Source organism: Melanotaenia boesemani, chromosome 20 (genome assembly GCF_017639745.1).
Source record: "Melanotaenia boesemani isolate fMelBoe1 chromosome 20, fMelBoe1.pri, whole genome shotgun sequence".
NCBI classification, from domain to species: domain Eukaryota; kingdom Metazoa; phylum Chordata; class Actinopteri; order Atheriniformes; family Melanotaeniidae; genus Melanotaenia; species Melanotaenia boesemani.
In genome coordinates this window covers 14,957,622-14,978,919 of record NC_055701.1, presented here as the reverse complement: position 1 = coordinate 14,978,919, position 21,298 = coordinate 14,957,622, and the positions used below count along the sequence as shown (strand labels likewise).

At 38.7% G+C, this 21,298-nt stretch overlaps 1 protein-coding gene across 2 annotated transcripts in view; it reads left to right on the top strand.

Annotated features, from left to right (window-relative positions):
* Positions 1-21,298, top strand: part of mboat2a (membrane bound O-acyltransferase domain containing 2a) — a 37,713-nt gene that overhangs the window by 3,110 nt on the left and 13,305 nt on the right. The window contains exons 2-3 of one of the 2 annotated variants that reach the window (XM_041971233.1): positions 12,607-12,752; positions 16,765-16,842. In XM_041971233.1, the coding sequence (XP_041827167.1) occupies positions 12,607-12,752; positions 16,765-16,842 (224 nt within the window). The remainder of the gene's footprint in view (positions 1-12,606; positions 12,753-16,764; positions 16,843-21,298) is intronic. The other variant, XM_041971234.1, reaches the window with a different exon arrangement.

The following is a 21,298-nucleotide window of genomic DNA, read 5'->3' as shown; positions in this document are numbered from 1 at the left end:
TAGTTGTGTTTCATGCCTGTTAGGTCTACCAAGCAACTATTTCTTCAGATAAATGAAAAGATGCTAAAGTTTTGTCTTGTTTTGCATCAGTATGCAGCACATGACTTGCAGTTTTGTTGTTTTAAGATGCATTAGTTGAGTACTGGTCTTTGTTCTTCCTTTTGGATCAGAGCTAACTTGTTGAATAGCAAGAAGTGCTTTGCTATCATCAAGTCGTGGTGAATAAAATCATAACCCTCTCTCAGAAATTACTTTATTTTTTGCTTAATGTTTTATGAAAACTTTTCATTTAAACAGGTTTCCACCACACCTTTACCTGAAGGGACCAGTAAAAAGCAGTTTATCTACACTAGACGGAGTTTGATAAGAACTTTACAAAGAATCACTCCTAAGGCACCTTTCGCTGCTTCTGATGTTCGGCAGTATTTTGAATTTGCATTCATGTTAGTATTAATAGAACTGGATGGTATATTTTCACTTAAAAGAGTGAATGTCGTTCTTTCCAGACATACAGCACAGTATTAGTGGCATTTTGGTCTGTGCTGGTTGGTGGCAACTCATGGAAATGAAAGATTTTGTAATCCATTAGATTGTAGCATCAGCTGTAAAGTTCCAGCTGCAGCCTGAGTCGTGGAGCATCCCTCCTGTGGCTCACACAAAGAATTTAGGCGAGTTGTTTGTACAGTGTTTAATTTTTTTAGGTTTGAATTTATAACAATTATCTATTTGGCTACTGGCTGTATTAGAAAAATGTATTTCTTCCTCATGATGCAGACAAACTGATGGCAGCCTCATTCCTTTCTTGTCCTGTAATTTAATGGCGCCATAAAAGAAATGAAACATGTCTCATCTTTGTCATTTCGTCCAGCACAACATAATTCTTGAGGAATATGTAATCAGTATGCAGGTTTTGTAACTCATCAGTCTCTCCAATGTACAAACAATGTTTCATGCAAAGAGGGTGTCTTTTAGGTACCGCCTCCCAGCGTGCAGGCGGTCTGCTGCTGTGCGTCATCATAACAAAAGACCCAGCTGTACAATCAGTCTTCTGTTTATTGGACATATTGGATTGTAGTTTGTCGCAGTCAATGGCCTCTTCTGTTATCTCGATAACAAACCTTTTGTTGTTGTAGCTGCTAAATGTTCTACCAGGGGATTGCACTGTAGGCCTGTGAGGCCACACGGTGCAGTCAGGTTTGATTCCTGGTTTTCTTTTTATCCCCTGGCTGCTCCCTGCTATCAGTGACAGAGGTCACCTTAATATAACAAGAGGATAGATCAGGATGTGTTTAATGGAGGATTGAAAGCATATATTGTATGCTATAGGATTCTAAAAGATTACTGATGAGATCTGCAACGTCTTGTAAAACCATCCAAGTGTTCATTTTGTTAGAGCTATTGCCATATTTCAGGTTTTGGTAAGTCTTTTTTTTTTTAAAGCTTTGCCTTAAGATACCCATGCTGACTCTCCTTTAAAATATCTCTCCAGAGACCTCAAAGCCCCTGGCTTGGGACTGTTATTTGCCTTTAAGCCCTCAGGTCTTGCCAGTTTCTCCCCATTGTTTTAATTTGCTGCCCTCTGGTGAGTTTTATTCCCTCAATTGATTTCCCTCCCCTCTTTTCCATGTTATGGAGTGCTCCTGGCTGTGGCCTTTTATGATGGCGCAAAATCATCAGTACAAGCATGTGTGATTTCTCTTGGGGAAGGCTTGGCTTTGTTAACACAGCCGGGTGGTTGATAAGAAACTATGGAGTCATTACATCAATCTGGCAGTTCTTCATAAACAGGGTTAGGCTTTATGATTATGTGTTTAACTGTCTGTAAAAAGTGTAAAATATAATTCAGGCAAGTGGAACAAGTGCCACAACTCAAACTGCCTTGCGTAATGCATTCTTTTGGGTGAAGATAAATATTCTGTGTTGATGCGATAAACTCTTATCACATATTATTAGTGTAGATAAATTTGTACTTTGTCAGTACTTAAAGCTTCTGTTTTGGTTTTGTCAATGTTTGTAATGGCTCCTAATCGTTTTTATAATGGGTTTGCTGCTTTATAGAGAGCCAAAGTCCAGACATCACATCTGGTGGACCCTCTCTTCCATAAAAATATTTCAGTAACTCCTGCTGTAATTTCTAATTCCTGACGGCATACCAGTCAGGTACCTACACCATTGTAATCCATTCATTCGTACCTGTAGATGTAGAGCGTCTCCTACTAACAAATGTGCCAAATACTTGTACAAGATCTGTGTATCCAAGATCCAAAAGCAGTAGTATACAGATAAAATGTCTTGTTTCCCCCTGTAATGCTTTTACTAATTTTGTTGTCTCATTGTTTGCATGATATCACAAAGCACAGCGGTGGTTAGATACAAACAGGCGGGGCAATCTGTGCAGCTGTTATTGCCTTCTGTCTTGAGCGTTCACAGGGACCACAAGCATTGATGTCCACATGATTCAGCTTTACCAAGTCATTAGTTCCATTTGTTTTGGTTCAGTGTTTTGAGGTTTGATTTGGTTTCTGCTGTAAAAAAGCCCACACTCTCGGGCTAGAAGTACCAAGCCTAAGCATTTGCATGTAGTCAGCACAGAGATCATGCTTTCAGAGTCACTCAAGCAGCTTCAAGCACATTTAATGGAGATTGTAAATTAGTGCTAACAAGTAAACTCCCAACTTAGAAGCTTTGCCTCTTGTTATGATAGTCATGTATGTCTTAATTTTATAGGTGTTAATCCATTTTAATGTGTGATACAGCTTTAAATATTATACAGCTTGGCTTTTAATTTTGTGTCAAGCCAACAGCATCTGTGTGAACATGGCACTGAGGTGTATAATTTTCACAACAGTTATGTGCAGCAGCTGTTCATTTCCACTTTATTCGCTGAGCTTGGCCAGGAGTCCAATGGGATGGAGGAAGATGTATCCAAAATAAAAAGGAAGCTATGAATATTTATAAGTGTGACTTTGCATTGCTACTTGAAAGTTCATTGAGGTAAGTCAGCAAGGGAATCCAGCTGATTCACCTTCGTTGGAGCAGACAGACTCAAGCCTCAGTCACTTTACTTCTAAGTGGCTTTAGGCTCCAGTAAATAGTCAATCTGAGTATCGATCTTTCTGGAAGCACAAGTTGCGCTGTCATCTGAAAAGTTCTGATGCTAAATGCGGAATTGATTATCAGTGGTTCTTCCCTGAGACTCTGAGACTTCTGTGTGACTCAGGAATACCTGGCTGCAACCTGACGAAATGGAGCACTGAAGGTCAATAGTGAAAGTTGCAACCATGTTACACTGCATTGTGTTTTGCATAAAGCTCAATATCTTGGTAGCAAAGGTAACAAGCACTGGTAGTAAACAAATAACTTGTGTGAGGAGATAGTCATGTCCAGCACCAATGTATTAAGTGTTGTAGGAAGTGAAGATGAGACATGGAAGGATATTTGTCCAGAGAAGCTGTCAGGAGAAGCCAAAGATTTGGAGAAAAGGTTTGGATTTGGGCTGCATAATGTCAGAAAAATATTGGATTTGTAATATGTTGATGCCCTGCAATATATAATGACATGTTTTAACAAATGGTGCCACTTTCACTTCTGCACATGTTGTTCAAATGTAGAACATGCACAAAAAAACCTGTCAATTCATTAATACACCTGCTTTTCTTATAAGCCAACACGTCTTTGCGATATTGCAGACACTTTTGCTATGTTCATGTTGCATGTAGATACTAATAAGTTATTGGCATGCTGTTGAACATCAGCTGGAATCTACACAAGACCCTGGGTGGACTAATAACCCTGACTCGCTGAGTCAGTTTCTGATGCATTTGGCCTTCACATCAGTTTACAGAGTTTAAAACCGCACTGTTAACAATGTTAGAAGGGACATGTTTTTTTTCGAATGTGCTGCATTTTATACTCATTAGCTAAGGAATGGCCTCAGGTGAAACAACCTTCAGTGACAATTAAAGAAGATGATTCCATAATGATTCCCGTAGTTTAATAGTTGAACATCTGTAGCAGAACAATCACACAACATTCACCCAGTGAACAAATGGCAGTTACTTAACGTGCTTATGTAACAATAGCTTAGCAATTACAGTCTTTGGTAACTTTACAGAAAACCCGCTTTTTGTCCTGTACTTGCATGAGCATGAGGCTTGTGGTCTTAAGTGGATTTTTTTTTTTTTTTTTTAATTTTAATTTGATTTTTTTCAATCTTAAGTGACACTTTACCCTGACTACAGCTTCTTGTGCCAAGCCTTGGTTATTTCAAAAGCTGTGTCATTAAGCTTAACACTCCTAGATCTTTTACATGTACAGCGCAGTAGTATAACAGCTACTGCGTAGTGGCAGCTGTTTCCCTCTGCATTTCTAAAGTACGTCATTGCAAAAAATGCTGAGTCAGCTTGAAACTGGAACACAACAATATAAGAAATATAATTGAAGAAGATGAATGCATTGGGTTTGAGACTTACGATGTCTCTGAGATCATATCAACTTGTTAGTTGCTATGGAAAAGCCTTAAGGAATATTACTGAAACAAGACTGATCTTGTAAGGCAACACACCCTTCCTCTCAGCATTTGTCTTGAAACATTACATGCACATAACTACAGCTACCCTGTAAGCACAGGTGTAGTGGCTACAGGCCAGAGAATACTGGCTGTTCTTTATGAGTAAGTCCCACGACAGCACTGTGGGAATGACTGTTTTTACCAGGATAATAACATGTTTTTCTTGCACTCACTTAGAAAATTGTCACTTGATGCATTTTACCTGCATTCACACCACATCTATGAAAGTTTTTATCATATTTTAATGAAGAGTTTCCAACATTGCATTTAAGTATCAGAACATGTAAATAGAAAAGCAGCTGCAAAGATCAAGGTTACTGAGTGGCTGAGATTATTCCTCAGATAAGATATAACCAGTAGCTTTGTGCAGCAAGGGGATGTTTTTTTTTTTGCTTTTCATCATGCAGTTTACATAGAGACATGATCCTTTTTTCCAAGTTAGAAAAACTTGAATTAATGTAATTCTTTCCTTCAGTTATTGTGCACCATGATCACTTACATTATCTCAGGTTTTTCAGTTTAAAATCTGTTTTGATTTGTTTTTATACCACATTTTTTACATTTTAGACTTGCATGCAGACAGATCATTTCTACCTGGATACTGGAACACTTATTTCCCTCTGTTTTTTTTTTCTTTTTTTCAACACTTAAGTTTCATAATTTCTTACTGACGTGGACAAACCTCCCATTTCACTAGAAGCAGACTTTAAAAGCAACTGTGAATCACTTCATTAAGACATTCATCCACAGGCAACAGGAACGAATGTAATTAATTGCATAATTAATCAACAGTTATTACAGTTATTATATTATTATATCTGCTGGAAATTAGTCAGTGTGGAGCATGCTGCAATTTGTATTTTCTAAATTCTACAGAAATCATTAAACTATGTCAGTTTCTGTCTCTCTGGGCTGCTTTTTGTAAAAAAAACTAATAAAACTCCTTTATAGATTATTTGGCTGACAGCTGTTTGTGAAGGGTTACAGTACATATGTTAAAAGGGGGAAGTGTTGTCTATAAACAAAACAAGAGGGGGAAATGAAAGAATAAATTATCAGTTTCCTTCCTTGTGCTCTTCTGTTGCTCTGGTCATGTGTTGGTAACACAAAATATACAAACAAGCCTGACTTTACCAGTACTACACAATTACTACACTACTACACAGGGCTACACAAATATTGCAATCATGGTTCTGTCTCTGGCTTCTTGCTTTGTGGAGAAAGACCGATTGTTTGGCTATTAATAGCCTGACTGTTTAGCCTGACTACAATCTGTGGATCAGGTCTGAGAAGAGAGCACCACACTGCAGGCTTTAAAACCTCCTGTGTGCTTTTGTTGTTCAGTGCATGCATCCTCCAGGATGTTGTCACCCACATGACAATGTCTTTTCATTACTTCCAATATCAACACACTTGCTAATTCAGCCCTGGGTGGCGAAGTCTGTCAATGACATTGTTTTCAAGAATGGGTTTGGCTGTTGTTGTATAGATAAAACGAACAAGAACATTGTTGTTCTCATTCTGTACTGTACTCCATCTTCTAGTTCTAGTTGCACAGCGCTAACACCCACACACACAAGTTAGTTTGTGTCTAGGAGCTGTGACCAATTGTGCTGCATTTGTTGGCTAAGACTTAAGTAGTCATGACATTAGCAGTGTCTTAGTCTAGCTGCAGAGATGGTGCCTGCATCCATAAGTGTTTACTTGCAAGTGTGTGTTTGGATGTGGGAGAACATTGGCACACATTTCACTACTGTCATTTTGCTTCTGCCTAGGATGGGGCTGCAAGGCATTTCACTGCTGCCTTCTCTCATCAAACTGTTCTGTGTATCTGATATATATATATGTATATATATATATATATATATATATATATATATATATATATATATATATATATATATATATATATATATATATATGTATATGTGTGTGTGTGTGTGTGTGTGTGTGTGTGTGTGTGTGTGTGTGTGTGTGTGTGTGTGTGTGTAAATGTATGCCTTGCATTGTACACTGTGCATTACTCTTTCATGCTTTCATGCTTAAAAAATCATCAGCTGTTTTTAATCCTCATTGGGAATTGGACATAAATGCTCTTACCAGCTCTCACCTAACATAAAAACTAATGCCAGCTGCTGTTTGGGGGAGAGTTTTCTGTAAAGAGGATCAGGACAGTATAGCTATATAAAGTGTGCCACATATAAGATCCAAAGCCTTTTTTTCTCTACCTTTTTTCCCTGTTTTTCCCTCCCTGAAATTGTGACACTGATTTAGCTTTAACACCCTCCATTCTGGCAACAGTGGTATGAATCAAAGAGGGTGTATGGGTAGACGAGTGTAGGGAGAGTTTGACTTAAAGACATGTGGGGTGGGTGGGATTTTAATGCTAATGACAGTCTAAAATTATCTTCCTGCTTTGTGTAGACGCTCACAATCAGCTACACAGCAGGGGCCCACCAGTCGCTGTGGGTAAGGCTGGGATAAGGGGGCATGTGTTGCTCTGTGCAGAGGTACTATTTTAGTCTCTTGGTGTTAAACATGGGCAATGCACAGGGAGGGGAGGGAAAGACACTATTTAAGAAAAGTGGTAGTACCACAGGTGTGTGTGGTGGTGGTTGTGGTACTTATGTTTATTGTACAGTAAAAGTCATCCACGAAACAAGGAGCTTTCCCATGGGAAATGTGTCACACGCTCTGAGAGAGCAGCTCAGACTCAACTAGCCAGTTTTATTAAAATAATAATCTGTCTTCTTGCCCCATGAAAACCACATGTACTGCATTTCTCCAGCTTTCACGTCAAACACCATTTAACACAGTTATATAAACATATTTTCAACCAGTCCAGCTGGATGCAAATCTGATGCCTGTCATTCATGCTACCTGCTTGACGTGAACATCCCTTGAAATCTAATTAAACTAGCTCTCAACAATTGTGATCGATCTGCCTGTTATGCTAACTTAACACTGCATTTTGCGCTTAAGAATTTACTTGTGTATGAAACAAAATGTAAACTAACATGCTGGAGCTCTATTTGCTCACTCTCTGGCTGGCTGCAGCTCCTCTCCGGCATGAAAATCTCCAGCTGATGAGTTAGATTTAAAACACAAGCAAAGGCAGGATGGGGGAAGATGCATGTAAAGATGAATTATTTTATGGACAATTGACATAGTTGTATTGATGGCGAGAGAATGACAGAGTATTAAAAGTGATTAGAGAGAGTGTGCAATGCTTCAGTTTGGAGCTTTAATATCATGTTCTCTAACACTTCCACAGACACAAAGACGTGTATTTTGCAAAAAAAAAAAAAAAAAAGAGCTTCAGGAAGCCGGCTTTGCTCCCTCCCACCTTCTTTCCTTCTGCCTGTCTGTTAAAGCTGAGCAGAGACCTTTGCTCCAACTGCCAGGAGGATCGGCCTGACAGCTTATTGCCTCCAAGCGCTAATCGCTCACTAGCGCCTGCCAGCCATCAAAACATTTGCATGTTGTCCGTCTTTCTTCCTGCTTCCCTCTCATCTATACCCTCATTTATAATATGGAATCAATCCATAATTGTGACAATAATTGTGTTACTGAGACAAAGTGGTGTTCACAGGTCTTTTTATTACCTTAAGATTGTACTTACATCAAGTATATTGTGTGAGGGATTTGTTAACAGGACGGATAAAAGAAAAGGAAGGAACTAGTAATTTTCTCTTTCCTCTGCTAAGAACACAAACATTTCCTGGCCAAAATAAGTCAACACCTTGCTGTAAGTGAGCAAATCGGTGAGAGTACTGCAGTTCTTAATATGTTTAAGCAGACAAGTAGTTTAGCCTAAGTGAAGCATTATTTAAGCAACCACGTCAGTTTTCTGTGCCTGTGGCAAAATGTCGCTCTGTTTCAGACGGATCAAATTATTAGTCTGCACCATGTAGACAAAACAACTAAAGAGACAATTAAAATTGGGCTGAGAACTGTCCAATTTCTGATTAAAACATGGAAGTCAGCTATCATCTTTGATGAAGAAATGCCCAAGAAAAATCTTAAATGACCGTTAAAAGAAATCCCATAATTTTTTTTTATCAAATCAATTTGGAAGAAATCAGCGGTAGATATTGGGACTAAATGGCTGCGTAGCCTTGAGTAAACCACTTATCAGTGAGGCTAATTGAAGACTTTGCTCAGAGTTGCTACTCGCCCATCATCGATGCAAGATGATGGATTTTTTGTGGTGAAAAATCAATGCAGCTCTTGATGGAAATGACTGTTGTGATGTTGCATAACCTTAATAGACCGAAGCCGCCACAAATGTGTGCCACAGTCGAAGCTAAAGGTGGTCCAACAAGATATTTGTTCCTTTTTTTTTGTCTTTCTGGCCTGCAAGTTATTTTTCTCTTCAGGTACTTATTTAATTCTGTTTATTGCAGCACATTTATTAAAAATCAGCATTACATTGTGGAACAATAGGACCCACAGTGAGTTTGACATCAGAGGGAATCAATAATGGAAGACCGGATCCTTGTATTATGAACGGGGAAAAAAAAACAACATGCTCTAGTGCAGGCATGTCAAACTGGTCCAGCAAAGGGCCGTGTGGCTGCAGGTTTTTGTTCCAACCAAGCAGCAGCACACCAGATTTGACTGATTCAATCAACTGATCTCAGTCTTCAGACAGCTGATTGGTCAAACTGTGTGCTCTTGGCTGGCTGGAACAAAAACCTGCAGCCACACGGCCCTTTGCTGGACCAGTTTGACATGCCTGCTCTAGTGCATCCTGGGACTGTTGAGACTGATCATACATAACATGACAAAAAAAAAAAAAAAAAAAAATGAAGTTTAGAAAGCAACCTTAAACATTTCACTGATATAACTTTGATGCAAAGTTCAGGATGTAATCAGGTAAGAGCTGATACTATCTTCATATTCTACAGTTCTTTGGATATAAGCATCTTCAATGAATGACCAAAATTGTAGACATGATTACCGACAAATCACGTCTTTCATGCCAAAGAGTTATTTCTTAGCTCTCACCTATAATGACTGTCCTTCTACAGAATATGTGTATTTCTAGCTAGAGATGGGCTGTAACTAATGTGAAATTGTCAGGCATATTGAACACAACATCAGAGTTGTTAAGTGTTCAGAGAACAAAATTAGACCTTTAAGTACTGTCTTTAAAAGCTTTCCTGCTTATTAATGAGTAAAGTTTTCTGTCTAGTAGTTTGGAAGTGATTAGGATCCAACAATCAGACTTTTTAGTGAAAAGACACAATTTCCGTCCATTAAGTCCTATTCATGTATTATCAGTTGTAAGAAAATAAAACTTTTGTAGGCTCTTTAATAAGGTTGATTCACACGACTCACCTCTTCTTGCATTATATAAGTATGAAAGTAATGTGTACTCTCAAACTTCTCACAAAAGGGCATCCAGAAGTGCTGATTTCTCCACTTTCTTTTTCATCATCTCCCTCTAAATGTTCATCTTCTGTTTTTTATGGCAGTAATATAACCTTTCTCCTGTGTAGAAGGACCACACAAATGGCCATAATCAATCATTTTAAGGCAATTAAAAACATAACGATTAATTTGGTAGATTTTAACGACATAATCATCAACTTTGATCACAACGTAAGTTTTTTTTTCCTCCCTCAAGTCACTTGATATTTTATAATTCAAATGCTCCCTAAATTTGTTATAAATTTTCCACAAGACCAGCTTCTTACAGAGGATGGTTCATCTTGACATAGTACTTTTTAATGAAGATTAAATAACATTAAAGCTTATTAAACATGAATTTTTTTCTTACACAATCAAACTTTAGCTGCTCGATAGGTGGAAAAAGAGGTGGTTTTGAAGTGAATATTTACTGATCTGAACATAATAAAGAGGCAAACGTTTAGAGTTCCACCCACATCACTACATGGCATGAAAAGGTCATTTTCATAAAAAAAAACTGTAGTTTTGAGGAAGATGGATGGGTTTTAGAGGGACATGTGGAATAGGGTATTACTTAAGTTCTGTTCTTTGAATCTTATAAAAAACTTAAGAATTCATTATTGATAGTGTGTCAGATGTTTTGCCACACAGCTCAAATTAGCCGTTTCCTTGAACAATACAGTTCCTTTGTTATACTGTTCCACTCTCCTACATGAAATGCCTTCCCTACAATGCAATACGCTGATTGCCAGGGAGTGGCTGATTTCACACTGTTTGACTCAGACTATTATAAAGACAAATGTGATAGATGTTTACTCTCTGTATGAAGTCATTTTACTGCCTTGTAAAACATGTTGGCTTTAGAAGGCATGCACATTAAAATGCTGAAATGCTTCTGAAACCGTCAAACTTTCTGACGTTATTGGTTATTTTTGCCTCTCAGTATGTCGGCTTTTCATTATTTTTTTTTCCCCCCTCCAAGAAAGCCATGTGAAGTAATCAAAGCATGAAATGACACCTGAAGCTGTTGACTCGGCAAACACAGTGAAAGTAAAACAAAAAAAAGAAGAGGTGTTGGAGAGAAGGAAGTCAGAGGTGATGTGTTTTGTTGTCATTTTAAGGCATCTGTTTCTCACTATGTATATAGGGGGGACCTGGGACTAAATAGGGGGACCTGATTTAGTTTGATTTGAACATTCCCTGGGTATATCACAATGAGTTATTTACATCACTTAGGCTATGACTTGGATTAAAACCTGGCATGGCTCTTGTATTATTCATAGCTGAAGCATAGAAATAGCAGATGGTCTCAAAAATCTAATCCTTATAGACACCTAGGTTGCTTGCATATGATGAGTATCAGACATACGCAAACACAATCAGCAGCTAAAATGAAACACTCTTTGATTGAATGTAGATTTTGTTTGTCTTAACTTTGCTATTGGGTCAGACTCTGCAGCATCAGGACCGTTTGTTGTAACTTTTCCTGCTGGATTATTCATCAGTTATCCCCAGTTCTGTCTCTGTTAGGTTCCTCCTCTAAACAGTAGTACCTATGACCTTAGAAGAACATAGAACATCCTGCTAAGTTCATGCACTTGGAATATGAAGCAGTCAGACTAATTCTACAGATGATTGACTGGTCACATGCAACAAGTGGACCTTAGTACATAGGGCTATATCTGTCCCTCTCCATTTCATTCTCATTAATCATGCAAGATCCATAGATAATGGATGGTGCTCATGGTGTCTCTAGCCGTTCAGTACTCATGGCCAGACGGATCTGTTAACATGACCTATATACATTGCTGAGCTGTTGTGTATTCAGGCATGCATCGCTTAACGTGACACGAAACAAACATGGGCTTACTGCATAACAGCGTAAGTGCCCATTTCACCTTTTAAAGTATTATGGTAACAGCTGTCTGCAATCAGTTTAGTGTCTGTGGTGCGTTCCCAGTGTTTGCATCTCTAGAGAAGATTTGTGAGCAAAAACATTTTGAGGTGTGTGTATAAGTGTTGTACAATAAAAATGACAGATAACCAGGCCACATCGGACACTTAATAGTCAAACATCATCCCTGAGTCATCCCTGTTTGTGCTGTGAGGACATATGCCAACAAAACACTGCAGAAACATCAGGAAATGTGAATCAATCATAACTCGACAAGGTTTGACGGGCTGTGGTGGTGTCAAGCCTCAGCATAGTAATCACATCAACAGGATATAATGTATAGTTCTTTTCAATCAAACCCCATATGGTTAGTGTTAGTAATCAGATAGAGAGGTTTCTATTGTCTCTTCCTGAGGGATTCATTCAATCTCCCTACCTACTGGAGCAAAGCTGCTTTGCTGTGCCATTTAGAGACATTATGAGATGAAACAAGGTCTCAAACATCCAATCCAGCCCAGATTTAGTCTGACCTGTTTGACTCAATGTGTTATCCAAAATATATCTAAAAAAAAATACTCCTATGTTCATATCGTTTTAAGTTGGATTTTCAGTCAGTTGTGTTGGGTGGACCACATTTTTGTTCCTCAGTTCTTTTACAAGTTAGAGAACCTCCTGCAAAACTTACACAGGACAGTCTTTCTTTATTCATTCTCCTGTCTTTGCTCAGGTTAACTTTGTTGCATGTCAGCTGTTTGCCCTGCTGATGGCCGTGTGGTTTCGGATCTACCTCCACCCCAGTAAGACCAGTCCCTTCATCAGACATGTGGTGGCGACTCTGCTGGGCTTCTACTTGGCTCTTTTCTGCTTTGGCTGGTGAGTCACCCCTCTGTGTCCTGCAGCTCTGTTCTTGCCATCAAGTCTGTCCTTTTATACCCTACCCCCTCTTTCCTTCCTTCCTGCATCCCAGCCTCTCTCAGAACATCATCCTAGAGTATTATGTTAGCAACGTTGTTTTCCTGCAGACAGTCTCTGTATTAACTTAATTCTACTGTTAATATCTTCTGATTGTTGGAAAAGTACTTCTCCTCTTTTCATGGTTCAATAATTGGTATATGATATGTTATATAATACCATGTTATGTAATGTGGTATTCACTTCTGCCACATTGTTTTCTGATTTAATACATCCCAGTGGATTTACTATAGCATAACCCCTATATGATGTACATATTTCAACCTCTTTCTGACACAATCATGTCACAGATTGATGATCGTATCACTTTCCTTTCTCATTCTTCCTCACCCCTGCCTCATTCTCCATCCAAGACAAAACAAATCAGTTGATCAGATAGTAACTAATATCCAATCAGAGACCTGTTACTCTGTAAAAAACAGCCCTCTGGATCTCTGGCTCAGTTCCTCTCCAAGTGTTGCTGTTAGTGTACATAGGAGAGCCAACCAATGACAGGGAAGCCCAACCAGAAAAAGTGTAAGTTGGTCATCACAGACATGGTGGTACAGTTCAGCCAGCTGGCACAGGACTGGAGTTGGGTTTTATTTGTTGTGGAAACAATGCTTCATGTGCCCCGCTAAAGCAATGACCGATTAATGAAAACAGATTTGTAATCTTTTGAGTAAATGTCACTGTTGTTCCGTAAAGATGATCTACAAAACTGTTTTTGAGTTGCTGATTTTCTGTGGCATTTATTTAAACTTTTAAATACAAATGTTTCCATATTTGTACTAATATATATTGTAGATTGTTTAATTGTAGGTTTTGTGAAAATAATACTAAAATAAAAACAATTGTGCAAAAGAAAGACTTAGAAATATACATATATGTATATATTTATAAAGCATATAAAAGACGTGACATTGACATATGTAGAATAAAGATACTGTTAAAAACTTGAATCTTTTCCAGATTGAAGCTTCTGCTGTCTCTATTGACCATTAGTACATTAGGGCAGAAACCCAGATAGCAGGATTCATTAAGCAAACTGTACTTTAAAGCTCTTTGCATAACCTGACACACACAATCTTGTCCTTGTTTGATTACTGTGTTTGCACTGGTTTTTATTGCACTGACCGCACATCTTGATTGAGTTCATTGCTCATTATTTGAACCTTTACCACTATTTGAAAATCACACAATGTTCAGCCTGTCACCTCCTGCTTAACCTTCAGCCAACATATCTCTCTGTTACCACGGCTGACTTACTGAGACATCTAGGATCTGGATAAGCAGTACGATGAAGCTGGTTATCAACTCGGCAATTCAACCCAGGGTTTTCCTATCTTTAACCGTGCGTGCTTACATAAAAGGGGTGGTGTTTGCAGCTTCTGACCAGTCGCAGGGAAACCCTGCAGAGCAGCATACTTCACCATAGAGGAGAAAACAATTATTTTTTCAGAAATATAAAGAATTCAAACACATCATCCAGGCCAAAAATCAACACCGTTGCTGCAGCAACAGCCAGGAAGAAATATTGACAGAAAACTGCAGATTCTGTGTAAATTTGTCAGATTATACAATATTAATTCATTGGACAGCGGTCCGATCAATCAGTTTGACTTTATTGTGGCCCAGACGTTTCCGTCAGAGTGCTTCCTTAATTTCTTTTGTATTGTGTGTTAAATGGACAGATTTTGATTAGATGTTCAGTAAATCTCAGAAATGGAAAAAGGAACAAGTGATTAGATTTTGGGGGTGATCCGGATCACCTCCTGATTCAAGAAAATTTTAATAGATGCTTTACTATGGGGAGGAGATGGGGGTAATTTTGCCATTAGAGCTTCTAACTCAAAAATAATGCCTACAATCACTGACAAAAAAAAAGTTATGGCGGAGATGTGCACTCACTGCTTCTCGTTTCCAGTGAGTTCTTTTGCGGCTCAGTGCCCCATGTGATCGTGTTTGTGTTGGAATATTAACTATGTGACAATACGAGTAGTTGTGGTTCCATAAATTTGGGGTTCGGCAGTTCTGCAATGTGTGAGCATTAATGATGACCTCAGTATTTTAGATGCAACCCTAGTGGAAGTAAACGGACTTGGGAACAAGTCAAGAACAAGTACAAAGACATACTTCAAAGCGATCAGTCACAAGGCTTAATTTCTTCATCAAAAGGGTGCAGCTATCCCTAAAAACTCATTCTCTCATGATCCACTCTCCCGACAGAATGGGCAGGCCATTTTCTAAGAGAACTGATTGGTCAGGATCATTGATCTTTTATCCAAAAGATAACCTGCTCCTGAGCAGGTTAGCCATTCAGCATAAGCTATACCCCGATGAGAAGTGAACTAGCTTTGTGGTACAGACAACCCAGGGTTAAGTAATCTCAGTAAGAGAAAATCCAGCTTCGTTGCACAGGTTTCTGGCCTCAGTGGACCAATGTAAAGCATATTAAGGTCTGTGTGATATTATATATGAGCATTGCCTCGCTGCAAGTGGAATAGTTAATTATAAAAGATACAAAAGCAGTTATCTGTGGTTGCCAGGACAGCTGTCTCTCTTAGTTCAAACTTAGCCCAGAAACTTAGTAATTAGCTAATTATTGTTAGTTAGTAGCCAAGCATACTTTAACTAAATTGATTCTCCCTGCAGACCTATTTTAACAAAGTTGCGTGCCACATTTAGACTTTGGATGAGACCAACTGCAGGAGCATGCACTGTGAATGTAGCAACTGTAGCCAATTTTTCCAAAGTCAGCTTTCAGATGTCTAATATCTTCAATTTTCAAGTGTATTGTGAAGTTACTTTGACATGCAGCAACATTTTATTCACTTTGCTGCTTTAAAAAAACCTCTTGCAGAGTAGAAACACATATGAGAAAGTTTTTCCATGACTGCATAGCTTCATCATAGGTTCATCATCATCAATAGAGAGATTTAATTCCGGTTACATAAATACTGATGGTGGCATCATTTGTCCTGGAGCCTATCAATACTTTAGTATAACTGGTACTAATTTAGTTCCAGTTTGCTGCAGCCATGCCTACTATTAACAGGAGTACAACTGAATGCATCTCTGCAGGCACTCTTTGCTGAAGTGCACACTTTAATTCACATGCACACACACATATCTTACCTTTCATTATACAGTGTACTGTTCCCACACTAACACGGTTTCTTCTTAGAGGACACCTGACTGCGGGTCCTTCAGGAGTTTCATTACAGATGGTGCAGTGTTGGTTTATTTTAGGATGTATTCCCATTCTGCACAGACAGAAAAACTTGTCTCTGAATGGCAACTGGTAAGAACAGTTGCCGATTGTTAAACTTATTACTTATTGAAATGATTAATTTCTTTAAAAAAAAAGAGAGATTAGATTTTCATGTTTTTTAATTTATTCCAGACATACATTATAAAGGTTTCAGTGTGTCATGTGGAAATTTGATTACCTGCCACCCTACACTACCATATTCTCTGTTAGCCCTCGATGCCCTTGTCCTTTTTGTTGACTCACTACTAACACAGTGTGGCATCGCTCCTCGCCTGGAGGGCTTGACGTCGATAGGATCACACACAGCGCCTTTCAAAGACCCATCTGCTGCTGCTGTTTAGTTGTGCATTTGTGCACTGTGTGTACGTGGTTCACAAGAAAGGCGAGACATGGATATATATGGCAGAATCCATTAACATGTGCACATTAATTTAACATAATGGTGTGATATTGCCAATCTTGCTGCTGGAAGGCATGGGGATATATTAAGAACCCAGTGTTATGATAATCACCACTGACTGGCGATGATACACTAGTGGTTACAAAGGTCTTGCCCCACATGGCTGATGGCATGACTGTGGAAGAAGGAATAGCGTTTTTCAACAAAAGGTAACCTTTTAGTAGTGTTTCAAATGATTTATGGTTTTTGTGTCTCCACAGGTATTCCCTCCATTTCCTGGTACAGAGTGGGTTGTCCTATGGTGTGATGATCTTTGCTAGCCTGGAGCACATGCACAAGTGAGAGCTAAGCTTATTTTTAAATATCAACATTTTTTTACTATTTCTTTTTGTGTATAATACTGGTTTATATAAAGTACATATGAGTACTACCATGTCACCTCTGCATCAGACATTTACCTTTTCTCAGCTGTATGTCATGCAGCAACTTGGTCCGTGACGTATTCAACGACAGTCAGACAGTTTGTATTGCGATACAGTGCAGTAGCATGTGTCCCGTCGATGCTGACCCAGCCTCTGTAGCTGAAGCAGAAGTGAAACAGAAGTGTAAATGTCCACTACACGGTGCTCTTTTGAACGACTTCTTCCTTCTTTTAAAAAAGATTGTTTTAGATGGCTACAAATTAAGTTTTTTTGTGGACTCTTTTTAAGTAGCTTTAAGCTTTTGCTTGCCTGTTAGGAAAATAAACCGATTCTCCAAACACTGACAACTGTCTGTTATAATTACTACAAAAAAGTAGGGCTGACACATATGATAACTAATCGTGGAATCACAGTTATTTGAGGTAATCATGGTCGTTGTTAGAAAATTATTATAATTTTCTTGGTTTGAAAACAGCTTGGTAAAAATGAACAAATGCTTGTTTTTGCCAGATTTCAGGTTCATGACTGCAGGTGTGTATGTTTTCCTCTTAGTTTCCTCAAACTAGGTGACAGAATGAAAATAACATTGTGACCTCCAGCTATGTTTTACACCTTATTTTTTTGTAGTTTAATTCTTTACAAGCAGCAGTTTTGACCTTTAAGACTGTTGTTCGGCCTTTTTGTCTAAGAGAATTAAAGACAATTTCTTTTGTGGCCAAGCCAACAGAAGATATCGTCATTGATTCAGAGGTAAAATTCACTCTGCCCTCAGATGAATGTGCAGCTTCAGGGGTTGGGGAGGAGGAGAACCATAATGACGGGGCACACTGACATTCTGATGTTTGCTGAGGCTGTTGAACCTTCTGGCTCAGATTTTTTGCATAGCAAATGGGTGTCCATGACAGAAACGGGTTGAGATTTAACCACTCCTCTGTGCTTTGCCGTTACCCTATGACCCTTTGTCTTTGAACTGCATAAGTAGTGGTAGCTCTACTGTAGTGCTATTAAATGTGTTTTCTAATCTGCAATTAATCTATAATTGAGATGTCCCTTCCTTGCTTTTGATCAATAATAATACTACGACTGGATATATGAGATCTAAAATGTATACCTTGCTTGTTGAAGGCCATACTTTACAAATGTAACAGACCTCAGTGACTCTGCGACTCAGTGTCTGAACTCCTGTCACCCTAAGGCACCCATGCATAAAAATATATCTGAATTCTTCCTGTCAAGTTGTCATGTACACAGTTTAAAATAAAATTCTGTTAACAAACTAGCCATTTTGTGTGCCTCTCTGTGCCTGCAGACAGACAGCTGTGGAACAGAGAGCACAGGTCAGACATTGCTGGGAAGGAACTTCACTTCCATTTACTCACATCTTACTTCTGCTGTGGATCCCCAGTCAGGCTTGGTCAAACTTTAACAAAAAACTTTGCCCAGTGCAGTCCAGCAGACTGTGTTATGACTTCTCTATTTTTGTTCCTCTACTCAAACACCAAGCCCTTGGGGGAGGCAGGGGAAGGAAGGGTTGTGTGTGGTCAAGTATTACAGTTTTATGGGGTTGCAAGACGCTTTTTTCTTTATTTTGTGGTTATTCTTGTGAATGTGGGCCTGTGTGTGTTTAAACTTACTATAACTCTATAACTTATAACTGTAACTTACTATACTCAATACCATCACAGACGTGAGTGAGATGTAAAAAGAAACACATTTACTGTTAAAGCAAGAGCAAGATCTCTGCCGTCTTTCATTCCAGTTACTTGTTTCTTCATATCTCTCCTTTTCTTTTGTCCCTTCAATGTGTTCGGTAAAACTCTGATCTCTGGTTCTTCTTCTTCTTCTGTAATTTTTTTGGCAGTTGGCAAAAATGAATTGGTGCATTACTGCCACCAAGTGGTCTGGAGTTTGGACAAAATGTTTCTAAGAGCCCAAGTTGTCAAAATATTAGTTTGTCTGCTACATTCCCACCCCCCTGTCATGTTGCCACGCCCCCCAGTTTGAGAACCACTGCTGTACACTGACAAGAGGTGCTTTTTTTTAGGCCCGGTTTACTTGACACAGTTTCTGCAAAAATATTTTTCAGTTAGTTTTTGAAAAAAAATTAAATAAATGCATTTACATAACAGTGGAATGAAGACTATGTCCATGCAGGAGAAAATGCAGAGGACCAGAAACAACCCAGGTGTGCACCACATCCTCATAAGACCACAAAACACAAGAACAGAAGCGTTACGTGTCAACTGGTAGTTATCTGGTGCATGTAACCCATGTGTCTTCACTGATGGCATAAATGTTCTACCAGAAACAGGTTTTGCTTCAACAAACCAAATAAATTAAAAAGATGGAGCAGCACAAACATGACACGGAGGTCCGCCATTGTTGTTGTTGTGCTTCTCGCAGGGTCTGAATGCGAGATGTGCAAGATGACGGGAAAGACGTCATTGTCGCCAAAAGATTCCACTTTTAGTTTATGTTGATCGGGTTGAGAGAAAATTTTACTCTGGAGGCCTTTGTCAAATGTCTACAGTTTTATCCACCCAAAACTCCGCTAAACAAGAGGCTAGAATGCAACAAAACTGTTGTGTTTTTCTATCTCAGCATTGTGGTGTAAACAGGGCCTTAATAGGTAGGCATTGTATTTCCATATCATTTACTCCTCCTCTCCTGGCCCGTTGCACTATTTCACAGCTCCCCTGTTGGGCGTGGTAAGGAGAGTGGAATGTTCAAGATGCTTACTTTAGCTTCAAGTGTGAACAGAGCACCCCCTGCTGGTTGGGGGCATAGCAGAGAACCAAGAAATTTTTCAACAAGGTGGAACCAACGAGGCAGGATGTGACAATAATGCAGTCATCCTTTTTGAAAATGACACTGGTGCTATAGATAAGCAATGGAAAAAATAATGCAGACTGCTGAACAAAACAAGCACAAATTCAACTTTCATAAAGCTTGAAAGGTTTTCATTGCACTTTATCTTGCAAAGAAGAAAATAAAATAAATAATCTATTATGTTTAAGGCATTACATCTCCAACATGAATGCATGTGAATTACTGCTTCGCAGTTGCATGTAGGATGAGATAGAAATTTCCTTTAGATGTGTGTAAGCAAACAAGCAGTGTGCCTCAAGACATTTAAATGTGCCAAGCTTAGAGCATGTTCGGATACTTTAATTCTTTTTTAGTTGTAATGTGCTTTTGTTGTAATTTTTTTCTGCACATTGTATATTCGTACCTGCAGCTCCAACTGTCTACCACCTTCCCACAATGAGAGGCCTGCTTACTGAGCTTCCAGGCTCTGTCCAGTTTGAGTTAAAATGAAACGCCCCCTCCAAGCTGTGAGTTGCACCAACACAAATCAGATGATGATAAAGGCAGTATCCCTGCTGGGCTCGCTGCAGATATAGCTGGTGCAGCACATACAGCTCATATTCTCTCCGTTAACTGCAGCAGTGGAGAGAGCTGAACTTTATAAAAAGGATCAGGCCGGCTGAAGCGAGGGAAAAACTTTTGTAGCACATACATGGGTATTTTATGTTGCACAGTGACGCCTTGCATTTGTGTTGACCCTTTAGGCACTGGACTTTTTAATTCTTCTCCAGACTAAACATGGAGAAGCAGCGTTTAGCTGTTATGCTGCAAACAAGTGGAACAAACATCCAGTGGAGATTAAACTTTCACCAAACGCAGACATTTTAAAATCCAGTTTTAAAAACAGTTCTTTTCTCATCATGCGCCTATGCACAAAATCTGCACGTTAACTTTTTAACTCATCATGTTTTTAATAATTTTAATGTAATTTATGATTTAATTGTGACTTTTGCTATTTGTTGCTGCCTTTTACTACTTCTGAATGCTGTCTTTGCACCATCTGTAATGCTTTTAATGTTTTATGTAAAGCACTTAATAATAGACATAGATTTTAATATTGTATACTTAAGCTCTAGTAATGTCTGGAAAAAATTCTTTAAATGCATTTCAATTCAAAACAGTAGAAAAAGAAATAGAAAATATCCCTGGCAAAAAACGAACAGACCTAAAGTTAAAGCGCCATTTTAAATACTTTAACCTAACTTAATTTCAGAGCGAGAGAGAAGGGGAGAGAGAGATGCACAGTGCACGAATCAGTGTGGTAAGATACAGTAAGGACGTAGAGAAGAGAGAAGGGGTACGTCGGAAAGTTCACCGCTACAAGCTTTAGAATAAACACCACACAGTTCTTCTAGTTCCAGCACAGTCTCCTTCACCACTGCTGGGTAAAGTGAATCGATTTGACTGCCTAGTCGACTTAAAAAATCAACTAGCTATATATATATATATATATATATATATATATATATATATATATATATATAATAAAAACTCTCCTAAATGT